Source organism: Diorhabda carinulata, chromosome 7 (genome assembly GCF_026250575.1).
Source record: "Diorhabda carinulata isolate Delta chromosome 7, icDioCari1.1, whole genome shotgun sequence".
NCBI lineage: Eukaryota > Metazoa > Arthropoda > Insecta > Coleoptera > Chrysomelidae > Diorhabda > Diorhabda carinulata.
This window is the reverse complement of record NC_079466.1, coordinates 14,991,535-15,009,334: the sequence shown is the minus strand read 5'-3', so window position 1 is coordinate 15,009,334 and position 17,800 is coordinate 14,991,535. Positions and strand designations below refer to the sequence as shown.

At 32.2% G+C, this 17,800-nt stretch overlaps 1 protein-coding gene across 1 annotated transcript; it reads right to left on the bottom strand.

The window, feature by feature from the left end:
* Positions 1-11,152: 11,152 nt before the first annotated feature.
* On the bottom strand, positions 11,153-17,477 carry LOC130896276 (uncharacterized). The gene is made up of 4 exons (XM_057804262.1): positions 17,347-17,477; positions 15,155-15,324; positions 14,306-14,413; positions 11,153-11,263 (listed from the first exon to the last, which is right to left on the bottom strand). The coding sequence occupies exons 1-4, from the start codon at positions 17,411-17,413 to the stop codon at positions 11,213-11,215; spliced, it is 396 nt and encodes a 131-aa protein (XP_057660245.1). The 5' UTR covers positions 17,414-17,477; the 3' UTR covers positions 11,153-11,212.
* Between the last annotated feature and the right edge of the window lie 323 nt (positions 17,478-17,800).

The following is a 17,800-nucleotide window of genomic DNA, read 5'->3' as shown; positions in this document are numbered from 1 at the left end:
TTACGAGTACATCCAATTATCGTTTTTCAGCGTCTATTTTCATTTTGGATATCTTAGCCTACAGAGCATTTTAGATTGAAATAAGATTTAATGTAGTTAAACGTACTTTGCAAACGTATTTTCCATTTTGTTTCAACTATTATGCATTACGAAGATGTCCCAGGAGTATCTGGCCTCGCACAGTCTATATAGCATATGTTTCGAGTTTAGTATTTGTTTGGCAGCCATCAACAATGAACATTGGTCATCGTTTTGTGATACAATACTTTTATTCGAAAGGTTTCAGTCCAACCAATATAAAAACTGAAAAAGATTTTATTTTCGGTGAGACTGCTTCTTCGTCATTAACAGTAAAATATTGGGTAGCAGAGCTTAAACGAGGCCGTACAACCTGCGAGAATCAGCATAAAAGAGGTCGACAAAATGAGGTGACAACTCCAGAAATGTTCGTCGACTGAAAGTGTGCGGCCTCTCAGCCATAGTAGGCATTTCCAAAAAGTTGTTACATCGGATATTAACTAAAAATTTGGACATGAAAAAGTCATTTTATAACCATGGATGAAACGTGGGTCCATTACTCTACTACCGAAATAAAATAACGATAAAAAAATGGACTGAAGAAGATTAACCTGCTTCAAAGAAACAAAGATCGTGTCCTCTGCAGACAAGTTCATAGCGTTGGTTTTTTGGAATTAGCAGGGGATAATTTCCATCAGCTATCTTGAAAAAGGAGAAACTATCAATGGCGAGTAGTACGCAGACTTAAAAAATGTTTCGGTGGTCAAAGATTTCCCAACAATTAACATGTGTTTTTCCAAAATTTTTATGTTTTCTTTGTTGTGCCACTTACTTATGAGACCATCCTCGTATATTGATATATGTCTGATTACGTGCGGTCTTGGGAGCGAACAAACTTTGGTACTTTGGCACTTAACCTTGACTCTATTTCTTACTTAACTTTACTGTTATTTATATTTATATTTTCAAACGAAATTATTCAAAAAAATTCACAAAAACTGCTCGAAATATGCATAAAATAGTATTAATATTTGATCGACTTTTAATCAATATTTCAAAAAAAACAATGTTAAATAGCCTCGTAATAAGAAAGTCTGCTTTTTTTTCTACTGAAAACTGTGTTTCAAAGTTATTGAATGTTTGGAATATCTAGAAAAAATGTGTGAAATAATTTCGAATAAACTTATAATTTGGTCAATATTTCTATAAAAATTAGTAATAACATAACAACCGAATGATATACAAAATAAACTTGGTCTTCAAGATTAAATTATATGTTACTTTTGCTGAAAATACCCGACTCTACATTTATTTTTGTAGCAACTGTCTGCAGTTTTTCGCTTTGAGTAGTTGGCGGTCCTGTTTGTGTCATTCAGTGCTGACTTTCATCTTATTTCATATGATTCCATAAGTTTGTATATTAAATTCATTTCTCTATTAATTAAAACTCGGTAAAACCATAAATCCTGTCAGTCTAAGTTTGTTTGGATTAGAGTAAGAAAAATATTGGTAATTATTAGTTTGACTGATAGACCTATCCAACTATTAGATTCTGAATTTAGTTACTTAGTTATTCGAAAAGCAAAAACTACATTGAAAGAAAATAATTATCAACGCAAGCATTCTCTCAACAACTACCATTACACCCAAAACTAAAAGATGTGCTGCGTTCCAGAATTGGTGAAGCGACTCTTGTTGCAGACGGAAAATTTCAGCTCAAATTTTCATCACAACTCAACTCAAGTGATTGTGCATTTTTTTGCATTGTAAAATGTTGAGCCCTAGAGGTCGTGCTTTCTGAAATTGGAGAAGTGTGTTTTCGAATTAGGAAGGATGAGTCAGAATTTTTAATCTTTCAAAGAAGTCCTTGCAGTGATCCGTGCTGTTAAGTCCGAGTAAATATCTAACAAGGAATTGTCCATAATAAGCCTTACGAATTTTACATATTCAACGACGTCAGTGGTGGTGTTATTTAATAAAAAAGGCTGCAATGTATTTTTATATAAAGGATGAAGGACTTCGATAGAAAAAAATCAGGGTAAAGGCGAATATTAACCAGTTAATAGTCCTCAAAAATTCCCCTGAAACTTCACCTGTCAGTCTCCCTCAATGGTTCAAAATGCTAACATTCACGGAAACTCTAATAACTCCCCTATAAATAGTCCAATAATATTTTGATTTTATGTTAGGGAAAGAGTTATTATATTGCTTTATGGTCTTGCGATTAAAAACTGTGGATTAATTTGGAAAAATATGCGTTGAAATCTAATTTTTTATAGTACTTTAAATTGTTCCGAAAATGTGTTTTATTTGTCAAAATACAACGAAATTCTTTATACGAATGTTGTTGACAACCCGTTTGTGAATCTAGTGACATACAGTTTTCCTCATATATGTTTGTTATTACCCGCTGTTTAAGGGTGAGAAAGCAAGAAGGCACGACTCGACGCAACATTCGCCAGGTCGCCTATAATTTCAGGCGGTTGCTAGTTGATTGAAATAGATATTATACAGGGTGCTCCGAGACTTGATACAAAAAACTAGTGAGAATCTGGCAAAGAAGTACATATACCAACGATAACTTTTGACTCATCAAAAGGACAACTGGGATGCACCATGTAGCGTCATCAATTTCCCGTTAGATCTAGATTATACAAGGCCTAGCGACAATTTGTTTTTATCTACCATAGGCGTAGATACCTCATTTTACAATTTATTTATTATTTTTATAAATACTTTAAAAAATATTTATCCGAATATTAAATTATGAAACGTAAATAGAAGAGTAAAATGTACCTACCCATAAGGACGTTCGGTTTAAACAGGATACCAGACGTAAACTGAGCTTTTTTTCACCCCATTCGTTACTGCTTATCGCAGACTGCCTGGCAGGAATATTTCGAAGAAATTGTGTACATACGCCTTCCGACAGCTTCGGTTAATAAAATGCATTATTGTTTACGATTCGATTTTTTCATTGGTAAACAGTGGAAATGATGAGTCAACTTGGACTGACGGTTTGTTAGATGTTTACCGAATTTTATACGGGGAGTAAACATTATTTTTCATTTCTTAATTTTGTATGAGTCCGTACGTATTTATGAAATATTGATTGTTCCTCGCATAACTGTCTTCTGCAATTGATATTGGAAGAACTAAACTGATTACAAAATTATAACTGTGATGACAAAAATTTTGGATTGATTGCACTCGAGCTAAGGATTTTACTTTTGAAATTTTTTTTATTTATTCATTGTTACAAAAAATAATTTATAATACGAGCGAATGATCTTAATTAATTCACGATTGAATTAACAAGATTAATTATTTTGATGTTCACAATATTCATGTTTATTATAATAAAATGCTGACAGTTGTTTACGTAAGTTGATCTTTATTCGTCTTAATTTTTAGAATGCTCTGAATTTTTCTACACATTCGTTATTTTTCATATTATATTCTATAGTACCTCTTCTTGTTTCAAATTCATATTCTTCTTCTTTTTTCTGCTCGATTTTTATTTCTTTGAATTTCTTCTTTTAAATTTCCGATTTTTCCTGAATATTAAAAAGTAATTTGTATTATTTGTATTAAAATACTTTGTCGAGTTTTTAAAAACCGTACTATGCGTAAAATTCGCGACCGCACGAATCCTACTGACTGCGCCAGTTAAAGATTTTACTTTTGAAAATCTTTTTTTTAAAAACTTCATTGTTACAAAAAACAAAATTTACAATTTCATAAATTTACAAGCGAATGATGATTAATTTCACGATTGAATAAACAAGATTCATGATTTTGATGTTCACAATATTCATATTTATACATATTAAAAACTGACAGTTGCTTACGTAATTTGATCTATATACGTTTTAATTTTTAGAATGTTATGGATTTTTCTTCATATAACTCTCGTGATTTTTTAAGGGAATAACCAGTTTATATTTAAACAGTATGTGATTCATATTCACATATAACTAGCTTTTACCTGCGGCTTCGCTCGCATCGAATCCATTAAATAAGTATCAGAAATCATTATAATAGAAAAGAACGAACTCTGTAGCTATATTAGAACCTGAGATATAGATCTTTGGATGTAGAAAAATTGCCAAAAACCTATAAAAATCCATAACTCCACATTGAATATCCGCGCCTAGCTCCTCTCCAACTCAACCGATTTAAGTGTTAAAAAACTCAAAAGAAAGAAGGTGTTTCAGCGAGTGTTCTTAAACCAAAACGAGCACTGTAGCTATATTAGAACCTGAGATATAGATCTTTGGATGTAGAAAAATTGCCAAAAACCTATAAAAATCCATAACTCCACATTGAATATCCGCGCCTAGCTCCTCTCCAACTCAACCGATTTAAGTGTTAAAAAACTCAAAAGAAAGAAAGTGTTTCAGCGAGTGTTCTTAAACCAAAACGAGCACTGTAGCTATATTAGAACCTGAGATATAGATCTTTGGATGTAGAAAAATTGCCAAAAACCTGTAAAAATCCATAACTCCACATTGAATGTCCGCGCCTAGTTCCTCTCCAACTCAACCGATTTAAGTGTTAAAAAACTCAAAAGAAAGAAGGTGTTTCAGCGAGTGTTCTTAAACCAAAACGAGCACTGTAGCTATATTAGAACCTGAGATAGATCTTTGAATGTAGAAAAATTGCCAAAAACCTATAAAAATCCATAACTCCACATTGAATGTCCGCGCCTAGTTCCTCTCCAACTCAACCGATTTAAGTGTTAAAAAACTCAAAAGAAAGAAGGTGTTTCAGCGAGTGTTCTTAAACCAAAACGAGCACTGTAGCTATATTAGAACCTGAGATAGATCTTTGAATGTAGAAAAATTGCCAAAAACCTATAAAAATCCATAACTCCACATTGAATGTCCGCGCCTAGTTCCTCTCCAACTCAACCGATTTAAGTGTTAAAAAACTCAAAAGAAAGAAGGTGTTTCAGCGAGTGTTCTTAAACCAAAACGAGCACTGTAGCTATATTAGAACCTGAGATAGATCTTTGAATGTAGAAAAATTGCCAAAAACCTATAAAAATCCATAACTCCACATTGAATGTCCGCGCCTAGTTCCTCTCCAACTCAACCGATTTAAGTGTTAAAAAACTCAAAAGAAAGAAGGTGTTTCAGCGAGTGTTCTCAAACCAAAACGAGCACTGTAGCTATATTAGAACCTGAGATAGATCTTTGAATGTAGAAAAATTGCCAAAAACCTATAAAAATCCATAACTCCACATTGAATGTCCGCGCCTAGCTCCTCTCCAACTCAACCGATTTAAGTGATCAAAAACTCAAAAGAAAGAAGGTGTTTCATTGAGTGTTCTTAAACCAAAACGAAGTCTCTATCTTGAAGAGAACCTGAGATATTGAGGATAGAACGTGTGTATGTGAAAAACTCCCATAAGTAATGTACAGGGGGAAATCGCATTTGACTATAACTTGAGAATGGTGAAAATTAGATGAAATCCGATGGTTGATGGCTGATCTGTGCATCAATACCTTTCATTGAAAAAAAAATCGGTTAGGTAGAACGCCTGAACGGAATCGGAATGGAAATAATCAATATTTTTAATATATAAGATTTCTAAAAAACTCAAAATACAGAGCAAAGCTCGGTCTTCCAGGTACTGTTATAAGCGAATGTTTATGTGGTGCAAGGTTATGAACAGAAGTACTGCTCAAGGGATTTTTAAAAGAAGTTTTTATTATAAAAATAACAATAAAACGTTTTAGATGTTATCTTTATTACCTTTTATACAAAATTTCTAAGCAATCTACCAAAATTCATAACGATAATTCCACAAAGTGTTATAATAATATGAAGTTGAAATTTTCTCTATTTGGTGTGAGATATAATCTTTATCAGTTACAAAATTGGAAGGAATGTCAAATTATGAAAAACTAATGCATCTAAATATTTTTGATTTTAGGTCTCTCCTATTTTAAAATTAGATTTTTTAATAATTTTTGGTAGATAAAATTTGACGTTTCGACTTTTCTTTAAGTCTTTATCAAGTTGTTGATTTTAGGTCTCTTCTGTTTTAAAATTAATTTTTTAATAATTTCCAAAAAATAGATAATATTTGACGTTTCGATTCGGTACAATAACAAAAATGATTAATTCATTAAATTCCCCATTTCTCTACGATGTACAGTATAATTTCAAATAATTCTTCATTTAAGAACCTACCAGAGAAATGTAAAAATCATTAAATGATGCTGCTATTCACAACGTTTCAATTGTGTGTCAACAATTTATCACGTCTATGTGCCCGATTTTAATTTGATAAATGCTAAATTATATGATGCTTGAGATTTGAATTCGAACAATTGTTTTAAGAGTCACATTGTTCGGAGGTCACGATTCATTTACTTCATTGCCTTAGTAATGAAGCACCACACTTAGTCGGGGTGAAAGTACAAATTCGATTAATTAAAAAAGCTTTGAAATATAATGAAGGGAATATTTCATACAGCGGTAATTTTCACGACCTCGCACAAATATTATGTTCAAAATGTTAGAGATATAATGTTGGAAATTATAATAATTGTATTCTTTAGATAAGATGAAGAAAAATACTTTTTTAATTCTTAGTGCTTGTATCAACGAGTGAAAATAAAATTTAGACCACACCTGAATCTCTAAAAATTCACAGAAAACATTTAATATCTGGATAACGGTAAGGTTAGGTATATGGGTGATTCCGTTCTAACTGTGATTTTTTGTATTCAAAATTTCAAGATTTTAAAATTTAACTTTTCTAACTTTTTTATGCATATTATTCATCTATTTTACTGTAAAAATAAAACTCTAAGAGGAATTTACTACAACTTCAAAGTATCACGAGCAAGACACAAATGTCGGATTTTGAGTTCCACGGTACTGACTCATTTATCCACGGTACTGACATGGTAACTTAAGATATTAAACAACAAGTGCATCAATTTTCCTCAGTTTGATCATAAACATTAGAATTTATAAGGTAATTAGTTTAAATCATTTGTTACGACAAAAAAAATTAATAATTTATCGGTAAATTCTAGGAATGGACATGACACGGTACTGACATTCAAGTGATGTAGTATAAGTTTTCTTTAAGTGGCAAGTTATATTGTATAAAAATAATGTTTAAATATCTTAAGAATTATTCAATTAACACAAAATTTTTATTAATTGATTATTAATTAATGACTAGTACAAAAAAACAATACAGGACATTGAATATCACAGTTAGAACGGAATCACCCATATGTATACATGAACATTTTCTATACACACCCTGTATAAAATGAAAAATTTTCCAACATAGATTCATATACGTCTGACCTTACTGAAAGTAACCGAACAGAAACCATTTTCATATCATCAAGAATATCCTCGTAAAATATAATTTATAAGGGTCTGCAACGGTCAAATTTTTTACAAAAAAATTAATAACTCAAAAAGTATGCATTTTTCGAAAAAAGTTTTCAGATAAAAGTATACTAAAATTTCACGTATATTTTAAAAATGTATTAATATACAGGCTGGCTGTTCTGTTTAAAACAACAAAGTTACAGTCGACTTTCGGTATTACCGGAAGTCCGCCATCTTTGTAAATATATTAGTTAAAAAGATCGTATCCGAAAACTCAAACGTAGAGATTTTCATGACTTTACTATGAGTATTTTGTCATATACAGATAGTTCTAACTCGTCGTGGGACACCGTGTATATCCATTTGTCAAACAGGTATTCATTCGTGACTTGTCGAAGCTTGTTCCTATATTTGGTATGAGTTCAGTGAGTGCGGTATGGTTGTTTACAGAGCAGAAGACTTTTTTCCAGTAAATATGCCCTCAAATGATTGCAGAATGCGGGAAAAGATGATATCGATTTGATTTCAATTGGCAAGTGATTGTGCATTTTTTTGCATTGTAAAATATTAAGCCCTTAACTAATTCTGTACGTGGAGTAGGTAGGTAAAAGTCGTGCTTTCTGAAACTGGAGAAGCGAGCTTACGAATTTGGCAAACGGATTCAAAGATAAATAAAGAAGAATAAGTCAGAATTTTCATGCTTTCAAATAAGTCCCTGCAGTAAATATCTAATAGCTCTCTTTTGTAGTTTGAAGATTCGCTATACGCCGTTGCATTAAAAAAAATACTTCCATCCACGAAATTTCTCACCCTTCGAACAGATTTCCTCAATAAAACAATAATAATTGAGCTCCTGACCGACCTGACCCAGGGCATTTGGAATTATCTTCTTTTGGAAATTACAAGTCACCTTTATTTTATAACTTTCTCAGTATCCTAACAACATCCAATTAAATTAATCTCCTCCGATATAATTGGTAGAAAAAACCAACACAACTACATCCCTCTACCGGGTGAGACGTTTTGGATATTCTCGGGACAGCGGAGCGAGTAGATCTCTAACGCCTAGATGTCTCTACTGTAGCGACGCTGCTCCTAGAGATTAGGCACACACGGTTAAGTTTCAATTTTCATCAAGTCATTTATAGTTGTACATTTTTACAATGTATATCTATAAAAGAGGATGTCCTGACTGACTAATTCATTCACTCATCAACGCCCAGCCAATGCTATTAAAGATAGAGGCATGAAATTTTGAGGGAATGTTTGTATCGGTGTGTAGACGTGCGCTAAGAAAGGATTTCGCGAAATTTCGATTTTAAAGAGGTAAAACGGGGTATGTTTGCAAATTCGATTTTTTCGTTTTTCTCGGCCGCTAATTGAGATATCGACTTCGTTTTTGTACTAAGACATTCTCCGTACAAATACCTAAAAACCCATTTCTGCGATTTTAAAAATTCGACTTGGGAAGGCTTCAAAGAGTTGAACAAAAATTTTTATTCCGCAACCATATATTTAGCCATTCTTCATGACGAAATGAGATATCAAAGCGATTCTTTTTTAGAAATGGGTCCCGTGTGAATATCTAAAAGCTAATTTCTCAGTTTTATCACAAGGTCAATCTTTGAAAGTGGTAGGAATCGATTTGAAAGAGAACTGTTTCTCCCATGGTCAATTTTATGTAGCCTGTTCACGAGTAATTTCTCCGTCAAGTTTAGTTATTTTAGCAAAACAACTAATGTGGTTTACAGAGAAGTATTGACATAAATTATATATGATACATTATTTTGTTTTGCGTTTTTGTAATCATTGTTACTTTAATAATAAATCATTTATTTAATATCTTTATATTAATGAAATGTATGTATGTATTTGCTATGTTATTTATCGTATAAATAATAAATGTGTGTAAATTTTAAATGATAATGTATCTTTTCTTTATAACACTTCCAAATTGAATTAATACATAGAATACAAAGTCATTTCTCATTGAATTATCACTATATAACGCGAGATTCAATAATCCGCGGGTGAAGCCGCGACGGGTATTGCTAGTATTTTATAAAATGAAACAACTATAGGAAAAAAAAAGGAAATTATGGAAGACGTGTAAGAAATAATATTTTTCCAGAACAATTGAGAATAAAAATGAAAAAAATGATTATTCGATTGATTCATATATTCTGAAACCTCTTGGACATCCTCTCAAGAAGCATGTAAAAGGTGTGATACTCCTTTGGTATTGTTAAGAACGAGTTTGCCTGCAGACGCCCAGAACTCCAAAGCACGTCTTTTCTGAGCACTACAAGAAGTTCAAGATTAATATCCACAGGCATGTCCACACGGTAAGCACCACTCGATTTGAGTATAAAAGGGCTTATCCTCTTGCCTCTGCTTGCCTTTTATATAAAAAAAATTAGTCCTCACATTGCTTGTCAAATTAGAAGATCTACTCCTGTATCAACAGAAATATTCGCAGATGTTTTGTACATTTTTTTTTGTTATTTAATAAAAGATTGTGTCATCCCTACACGGATAAAACTTATATATTTTGTAAATTTGTGACTGCGAAATTTCGGGGAATTTTGCTTTTATAATCGGTCTTTGATTTTCGAAGTACATCAAAATAACATCCTTGTGTAAGGTCGACCTTGAGGAGCCTTGTTGCATTTAAACCAAATTCAATATTCCATAATAGTTTAACAGACATATCTTCACCTGCTGTACTCTTCATCAGGTGTATTTATTAGAAATATTTAAAATTCTTCAAGAGTAAAGGCTTGTGACTGAATACATTTTTCTATTTTTTTCGCGAAATAAACTTTTATTTTCAGCGTTTTAGTAATAAATAGAAAACAGTTTTTAGTCTTTTGATTGTATTTTCTCTATTGAACCAAAAACTACATAGAATAGGGTTATTTATGGAATAAAACATTGGACAAAAGGCTTTCATGTTTTGCATACACATAAGCACTCGTTTGTTGAAATATTCAATGACCATTCTACATAAAAGAATTTGAATTTGAAGTATTTCATGGGCTGTATGGCTTGTAGCACAATCTTTTTGGAACCGTATCAATATAATCCAATTTCGGCATAAAGTATTGTATTATCTTGTCGCGATATAGAGAACCAGCAACAGTCACTGCTTGATCAGCCTTATATTCAGAAAAGATTGGTCCAATTATGTCTACTAAAATTCACATATAAACAGTGACACGTTGTGGATGTATTTGTTTTTTGACAATAGCATGTGGGTTATCAGAACCTCAAAAACGGCAATTTTTGCGATTAACGAACCCGTTAAGGTGAAAAAGTGCTTCGTCGTATCCATTTGCTGAAACTCAATATTCTCAGTATTCTCTAACACATCGAAACGCAGATGTATAGCGCGTATAATCAGTAGAAAGCTTTTTGAAATTTGCAATTGTTGTCCATGACGCCGATTAGGAGTTCCTGGATTATCACCGACCAGTGGGTTTAACATCTCCAGCGAATTTTGTCTCCCGGTCTTCTTTATTTGATCTTCATATTTGACGAAGCTGAAACACTATTCTGACCATATTTTGAATGAAATTTGCGCCTGCGGACGTAAATTTTTGAAATATTGTTCAATAATGAAGACACGTGCCATTTTTACAAAATTTTCAGTTTGCTTTTTTAAGGTTGTCAACACTTTACTGCACAAATATCGGTACATTTAAATCTTGCCTCAATTTTTATCTGTATTTCACCTTTTGTTTTATAAAATGTTTCAAATAAAAGGTTTCATATAAATGAAAGTTTGTATTGCAGTATATATTTAATTAGTTCAAATCAAACATTATCACAACCTCTTGAAGTACATCCAAGCTTCCCCGTGATTTGCTTTGTGTAGCTGCAAATACAAAAAAAGGGTGTCAATTTAATCATATTTTTATAATTATATACTTTGATGTAAATAAGCATTACAGTTTTATTTTTTATTTGTATTTGAATGATATTCAAATAATTATACACTAGTTTACAAGGAGCTGAAAATCATTTCTTATGAAAGTAATAGTTATTTAGTAAGAATATTGAAAATGGTCTGTCAATTTTGGTCTTAGAAATATTTTATTACTTATAAAACTTGGTTAACGCAGTATGAACAATGTTTTTCTCTTTTACTCAATATACTGTTTACACCACCACTACACCAACATTAACAACTATACTGTCTGACTGAAGTAGTTCGAAATATACGTGTAATACAGACCCAGTGCTGCGGAGACTGAAGGAGCATGGAATAGTATCAAGGCGATCCGCGACAGGACCTCAATTCCTGGAAAGGCATCGATGAGAAAGGCGATTATTTGTCGATCAATATTCTCATTGGACTCTGGAGCGATGGGAAACTATTTTATTAACGGATCAGTCTCGATTTGGTCTATACCACTCAGACAGAGTGTGGAGACGACCAAGGGAGCGATTTGCTTATTATACCATTCGTGAATCACAGTCTTTTGTAAGAAGATCAGTCATGGTTTGGCGTGGAATTAATTTCCACGCTCGGACTGAACTGATTTTGGGGGACTCTGAGGTACATCGAGGAAGTCCTCCTGGAGGCTGTGATCCCATACCTCCAGAATTGTTATCGAATACTTGGAGCAAGTGGGAATCACAGTTCTGAACTGGCTTGCAAAATGTCCCGATAGAGCATTTGAGGGATCATTTAAGGAGGCGTGTTAGACGTCGTCATCCTTCTCCTAGTGATTTAAATCAGCTCTAAATTGATCTTCAAGAAGAATGGTATGCTATGCTGGTGGAGAACATCCAAAATTTAATTTCTTCGATGCGTGACATGGTTAGAGCCCTTCGTCGTAGCAGAGGGAGAAATACCCGCTATTTGGATTACAGAAATTGTTAGAAAATCTAATAAAAATGAAGAATAATGTTTTTTTAAAAATGTGTTTATCTATTGTTTCTTTCTATTTTGTATTTTTTTGTGAATAATCAATAAAAATTATCCACTTTTGGTGGATTTTGTTTAAATAAGCTATAAATTAACCAATTCTTACTATAAATTAGAAAGAAGATAAATATATTCGAAAAAATTATAACACCGAATCTACGTGTCCGTTTTTTTACTATTGAATTAATTTATTAGATTCTTCAACAATTTTAACGAATTCTATCAGAGACAGTTTTTGTTTTTCTAAATTGTTCATAGTTTTCACTACAAATCTGTTATGAATTTTGATAGAGGTTAGTGGATTTTCAAATGAAGCTTGCAATATTTTGTGTCTCTTCAATAGCAGTACTATCCTCAGAATTGAACTCCTTAATTGGTATGAAATGTTCAGCATAAAAAATTGCCTCATCCAACGAAGCAGCTGTTCATAGGGGCGCGGGAGGTATGTCAATCGTTAGCCTGACTTTTTTTGTCGAAAAGAAACCGGATCAACACTGAACAAACCAGAATTTGGTTCACCAGGTCATCTAGAATGATCGAAAATATAGACTGTGTTACTTGGTCTGTTCGTGACGAATTACCTATTCGGAAGTATGCTGTTGCTTCAAATCATCATTAATTCGCATTATACACAAAGATGTGAGACTGCACACTTATAAAATTCTATTTGCTTAAGAATTGAAGTCTTAGGATGCTGTTTACAGTCTTGACTCCGTAAACCAGATGATTGAGCGATTTACAACATTTACCAACATTTTGTTTTCGGATGAAATTGATGACCATACGCGCTGTGATGTTAGCGCGAGGAATTATAACTTTTTTGCCGCACATTCCAAGGAATTTCGAGCATTATGTGTAGATGTTAGACGACTTCTTCGAGCCTAAACTGCAAAATCTTTGATGATTCTAACCAAAGAACATAGTTTGAGCAGAACAATTTCGTGAAATTTTCCTGGAAAAATAAAATGACACAAGTAGGGTTTGCGTTAGCGTAAGCTCTGGTTCATAGATATCGCCAGGAACCGAAAAAACTAATATTCAAAATATGTTAAGTCAAGTTTTGTCGACTATGTTCAGAGCAAAAAGGTCTTAACTCTTCATATTATACAAAAAGGGGTTGTTACCTATAAAGAACTACTAAGTATATATCTACCTACAAAACATTGATTTTCAAAATGACCATTTAGTAGGTATCCTGGAGATTCTGCAAATTTACAAAATAAGAATTGTCATATAGTTTGTTCATAGCATCACCTTGAAACCATGAAATTTTCAAAACTGTTGACCATAAGTTTCCAGAGGTTGGTCATAGTTTTATGGATATTGATAGAGACTCTAGCGCTGTCGATAAAGTTATACGAAAAGTCAAAATATTTTTACAATTGATCAGTACATGATGTTTATGAGAGAAAGTAGAAAAAAACGCGGTTGTATCAACTAATTTATTGATTTGAAATAACGAGGACAAAATGATACTTCCTCACAATATAAGATGGATTAAAGTTGATGAACTTGATATAACGAAGTATAGATATTCACTAGATAAGCAGGAAGAGTGGAAATAAGTAAATACGAAGTGATTCGACAAGTAGGAATACACAAAAATATGTTTGCTACATCGAATAATTCAAGATCTATAAAAAGCAAAATTTTTTATAACATTCAGGTGCAGTTTCCTGTTATTTCAAAGAATTGAGGAAGTATTCCATGTGAGCTCAACTCTGAAATTTTTATTAGTGTTACCCATTTTGTCTATAAATAAATGTAACAAAATTTTTGTGTATAAAGGTATTAACTTGATTTTTGTTGTAAAATTTATAACTGGTATAAAATTCATTGTGTGGATATTAACATTTGAGTTTCACTTTAGTTTAAATAGGAAAAACTCCATAATTTCAGTACTAATGACTTCGGTTGAAAAAAATCAAACTATGTAAACTAAAATAATTATTTAACACCACATGGAATATAGGAATGTATACTCACTACGTCTAAGCCATCCTCTTTGAAATAATGGTATCTAGACCATCCTTCGGATCCATCTGAACGTTTGGTGGACAATATAAAAGTATTTCCGTTAAGGGAGGGTATACTCTGTAAAATAATATTAGGTATTTAGATATAAAGAGAGAATTTGCTTTATTGTTAGATTGTACACCATATAGATCACTTTTTTTTAACTAAATTGAATCGCTAGAAGGATAATAAGAAGGGCAATATAACAATTATGACAATGACAATTTTTAGGAATGTTTCATTTTATATCTGTCATAAAAAGTGATACTTATATAATATCTTCGAAATAACTGAACAGATTTTAAAAAACTGATAGATTATCACCGTTATCACGAGATTATGGATTTAAATTGTTTGTTCTGCCACTTTACGGAGGCATTTCGTGAGTGTATCGCAAAAGAAATGAATTTTTGTAATAGTATGTAATACGACGCAATCACTTAAATTGCTACAAAAAGTAGTAGAAAAAGAGTAGCATATGGGCAATGTTTGGGATGATAGGAGCCACCACTTATTTTGGTATGGGCAAAATTTTAACTAGGAAGCTATGTGATATGATACGACATCAAACTGCATGAAAAAATCAAAAGATATGTGCAGTTTGCCTAGTAACATTACAAGGTCCAAACCAAGGCACCAAGGTCATTTCGAATAACATCGGCGTTTGGTATTTCAAGGCTATTGTCGCAACGACGAAGTAGAGGACTAACACTACTTTTAAATAAAGAACTTTTACATAGTAAGCAACTATTTGAGTTCAGTTGAAGTTATATAATTTTTCAATATGAAATTGTAATTTTAATGAACGTTTTGTCTTACTATGAAATTTTTTCTTGCTAAAACTTCCTGGCGTGGTTGTCCAAGAACGAAATCGTCAACTTCATGAAGATTTCCAGCTCTAATTGTCCTCGTGACTGTGTTGCCGTTTACTCTGAACTCTAATACCAGATCCAACGTTGCTGTATGCTCTGCTTCTTCAGGCGTTAAACCTGTTAAATAATTATGTTATGACATGAAAAATTTTGTTTCTAGAAGACCAATTGAACAAAATATCTCTTAATCTGTAGTGTTTTAGTTGAAAATAAAACCATTCAAATAAATATGCTTATTATACTCAATACATTTCACTTTAAAAATAATAATAATGACTTGATACCCCTTATGGGGTTGCGCCACAAAAATGATTTCTAGATCCTCTTGTTGAGGAAGATCATTCCCCATAACCATGTCTACATTTCTTGCTTGTTTCTTGCCACAACTTCCTATTTCCTGTCTTTTTGTGGCAGTATCTAATTCCTACTTCGTTTAGGTCATCTCCCATCTCTACCAACAATGCAATTCTAGATCTGACAGGTCTTTTTCTACCACCGATATTACATCATATTAAATGCTATAGATTTTGTTCGTTTTCTTCATACATGTCCAGCCAATAAACTTATTGAGCTTTAATTTTACTCATAACATCTTCTCTCTTTCTTGGTTCGATATTATCCTATATTCCCCGATATTGTTCTTATAATCTTTTTTTCCATTTTGCTCGACTTTTCTTTATTGTTTCTTATTAGTGTCTTTATTTCAATAGAGTACATCACTACTCGTTTTATATCATCGTTTGTTTGGTTTGTCACTAGATTACTTTCCTGTTGAATCTAAGTACTTTTCTCCCTTGTATTATTGATCATAACGCCGAGTTACTTAAACTTCTTACTTCCATAAATTCGTACTCACCAATTTTAAACTTTTCCCTTGACATTTCTCTCCAAATCTCATTATTTTTGTTTGGTTTTCATTGATTTTCGAACACATCCGCTCTTTCCTGTAACTATATTGTACAACATTGATTTCATGTCTTTTTTGGTTGGGTTATGATTATTTTTTTTTTCGAAGTTATAGGTACCTAACCAAATTTACAATAAATATTACAGTTTCGTTAAATTTTTTACTAATTTACTGACAGTAGATATTGTTATGAGATTTCGGTCAGGATATAAATTATTAAAGATATTACACGTTTCCTGTTGACTTCTACACTTATCGCCATATTCTAATATCATTAAAATATCAATTCTTTTTCATATAAACGATCCACTGTGACTTTATATAAACATCATCTAGCCGTACTATATGGACATAAAAAGAACACACTCTGATAGCGCGGGAGTTTTGAATATATTAAACTTAACTAGAATTTATAGAAAACATTGAGAATTAGTATTATTACTATAATTATCACAAAACCAAACTTTATACTAAAAACGGTATTGTATTCTCGAATACGTACAAAATCAACCAAAGAATCATAAAATACAAAGTGCTGAGATATTATTTTGGATTAGTAAACTGAAAAAAGTAGTTTGAGTGTTTGCATGTTTGTTCCAGCAGACTGTCTGTAACAATTCTACCATGCGCGAGATGAAAATTGCGTTCCAACAATATAAAGCTCAGGTAATGAATAGAAAGTTGCACGTTGAACTTGTACAGTACTAGTCCAAGACCAACAAATAGGTTGTCAATAAATTTTGGAATGATTCAGTGTATATAAACACATATTTTAAATCATGTATCGTGTTTTATAAGATTGTGAAATATTAGTAAGATGAAAATAGTGTATTTGATTTTTTTTCCTACCTGTGCTAAAGATCTAAAGTTCCTGCGGCAATTCTTGAATACGTGTTCGTAAGAGATTATAATCAAGTCATGCGTAGTACACCAAAGCTCGAAATATAATCAGAGCATTCTGCTGGAAAAAACCTTATGATTTAGGAACTGATATTGTTATTGATATCAATAAATGTCGTTTATTGTCTCACATATATGTAAGTACTAAGTGGATATACGCTTTTGTTAAATTTTTGAAATAAACAATGGACATTTCTTCCACAGAAACTCAATTGTGTTTGATTGACAGTGTCGTTTCAATCATATAAATATTGAAAATTGAAAGTATATTGACATTTTTATTTAATCTCGCCTAACAGTATTAGATTTTCTTTAAAAACCATTAAACTAACCTTCATTTATCAGAAACTGTGTGCTACGATCGTGACCGATACGTTTATAGATTCCATCGATAAACATATTGAAAATATTGTTTGTTGAATAGATACGGTTGACTAAAATGAAAATCCAAACGAAAAACGTATAAATCCACATATATAATTAATTATAGTAAATCGCTCGTGCAAATTTATTTCGAACGTACTAGCTGGATTAGTTGGAGGGCTGAATAAATACGAGGTCTGGCTATTAAATAACGAGACTGGTTACCAAAAAGGGTTTCATTATAGAAATTATTCTACATTCGAATGTTCCCCTTCAATATACTCCTCTACCCTCGCCACATTTTTTCCATTGATCGAAGCAGTGATGGTGTCTTCTTTGGTGCCGGCCTTTAGGAGCTGTGCCGTTTTTGTTTAATCACTTCCATCGACTCAAATCGGGTCCCTTTCAAAGCAGATCTTTTTC

Coding starts and splice junctions, on each gene's coding strand:
- LOC130896276 (XM_057804262.1), bottom strand. CDS start 17,413: ATGTTTATCGATGGAATCTATAAACGTATCGGTCACGATCGTAGCACA. Junction 15,325..17,346: donor ACAGTTTCTGATAAATGAAG/GTTAGTTTAATG, acceptor ATTATTTAACAG/GTTTAACGCCTGAAGAAGCA. Junction 14,414..15,154: donor TAGCAAGAAAAAATTTCATA/GTAAGACAAAAC, acceptor ATTATTTTACAG/AGTATACCCTCCCTTAACGG.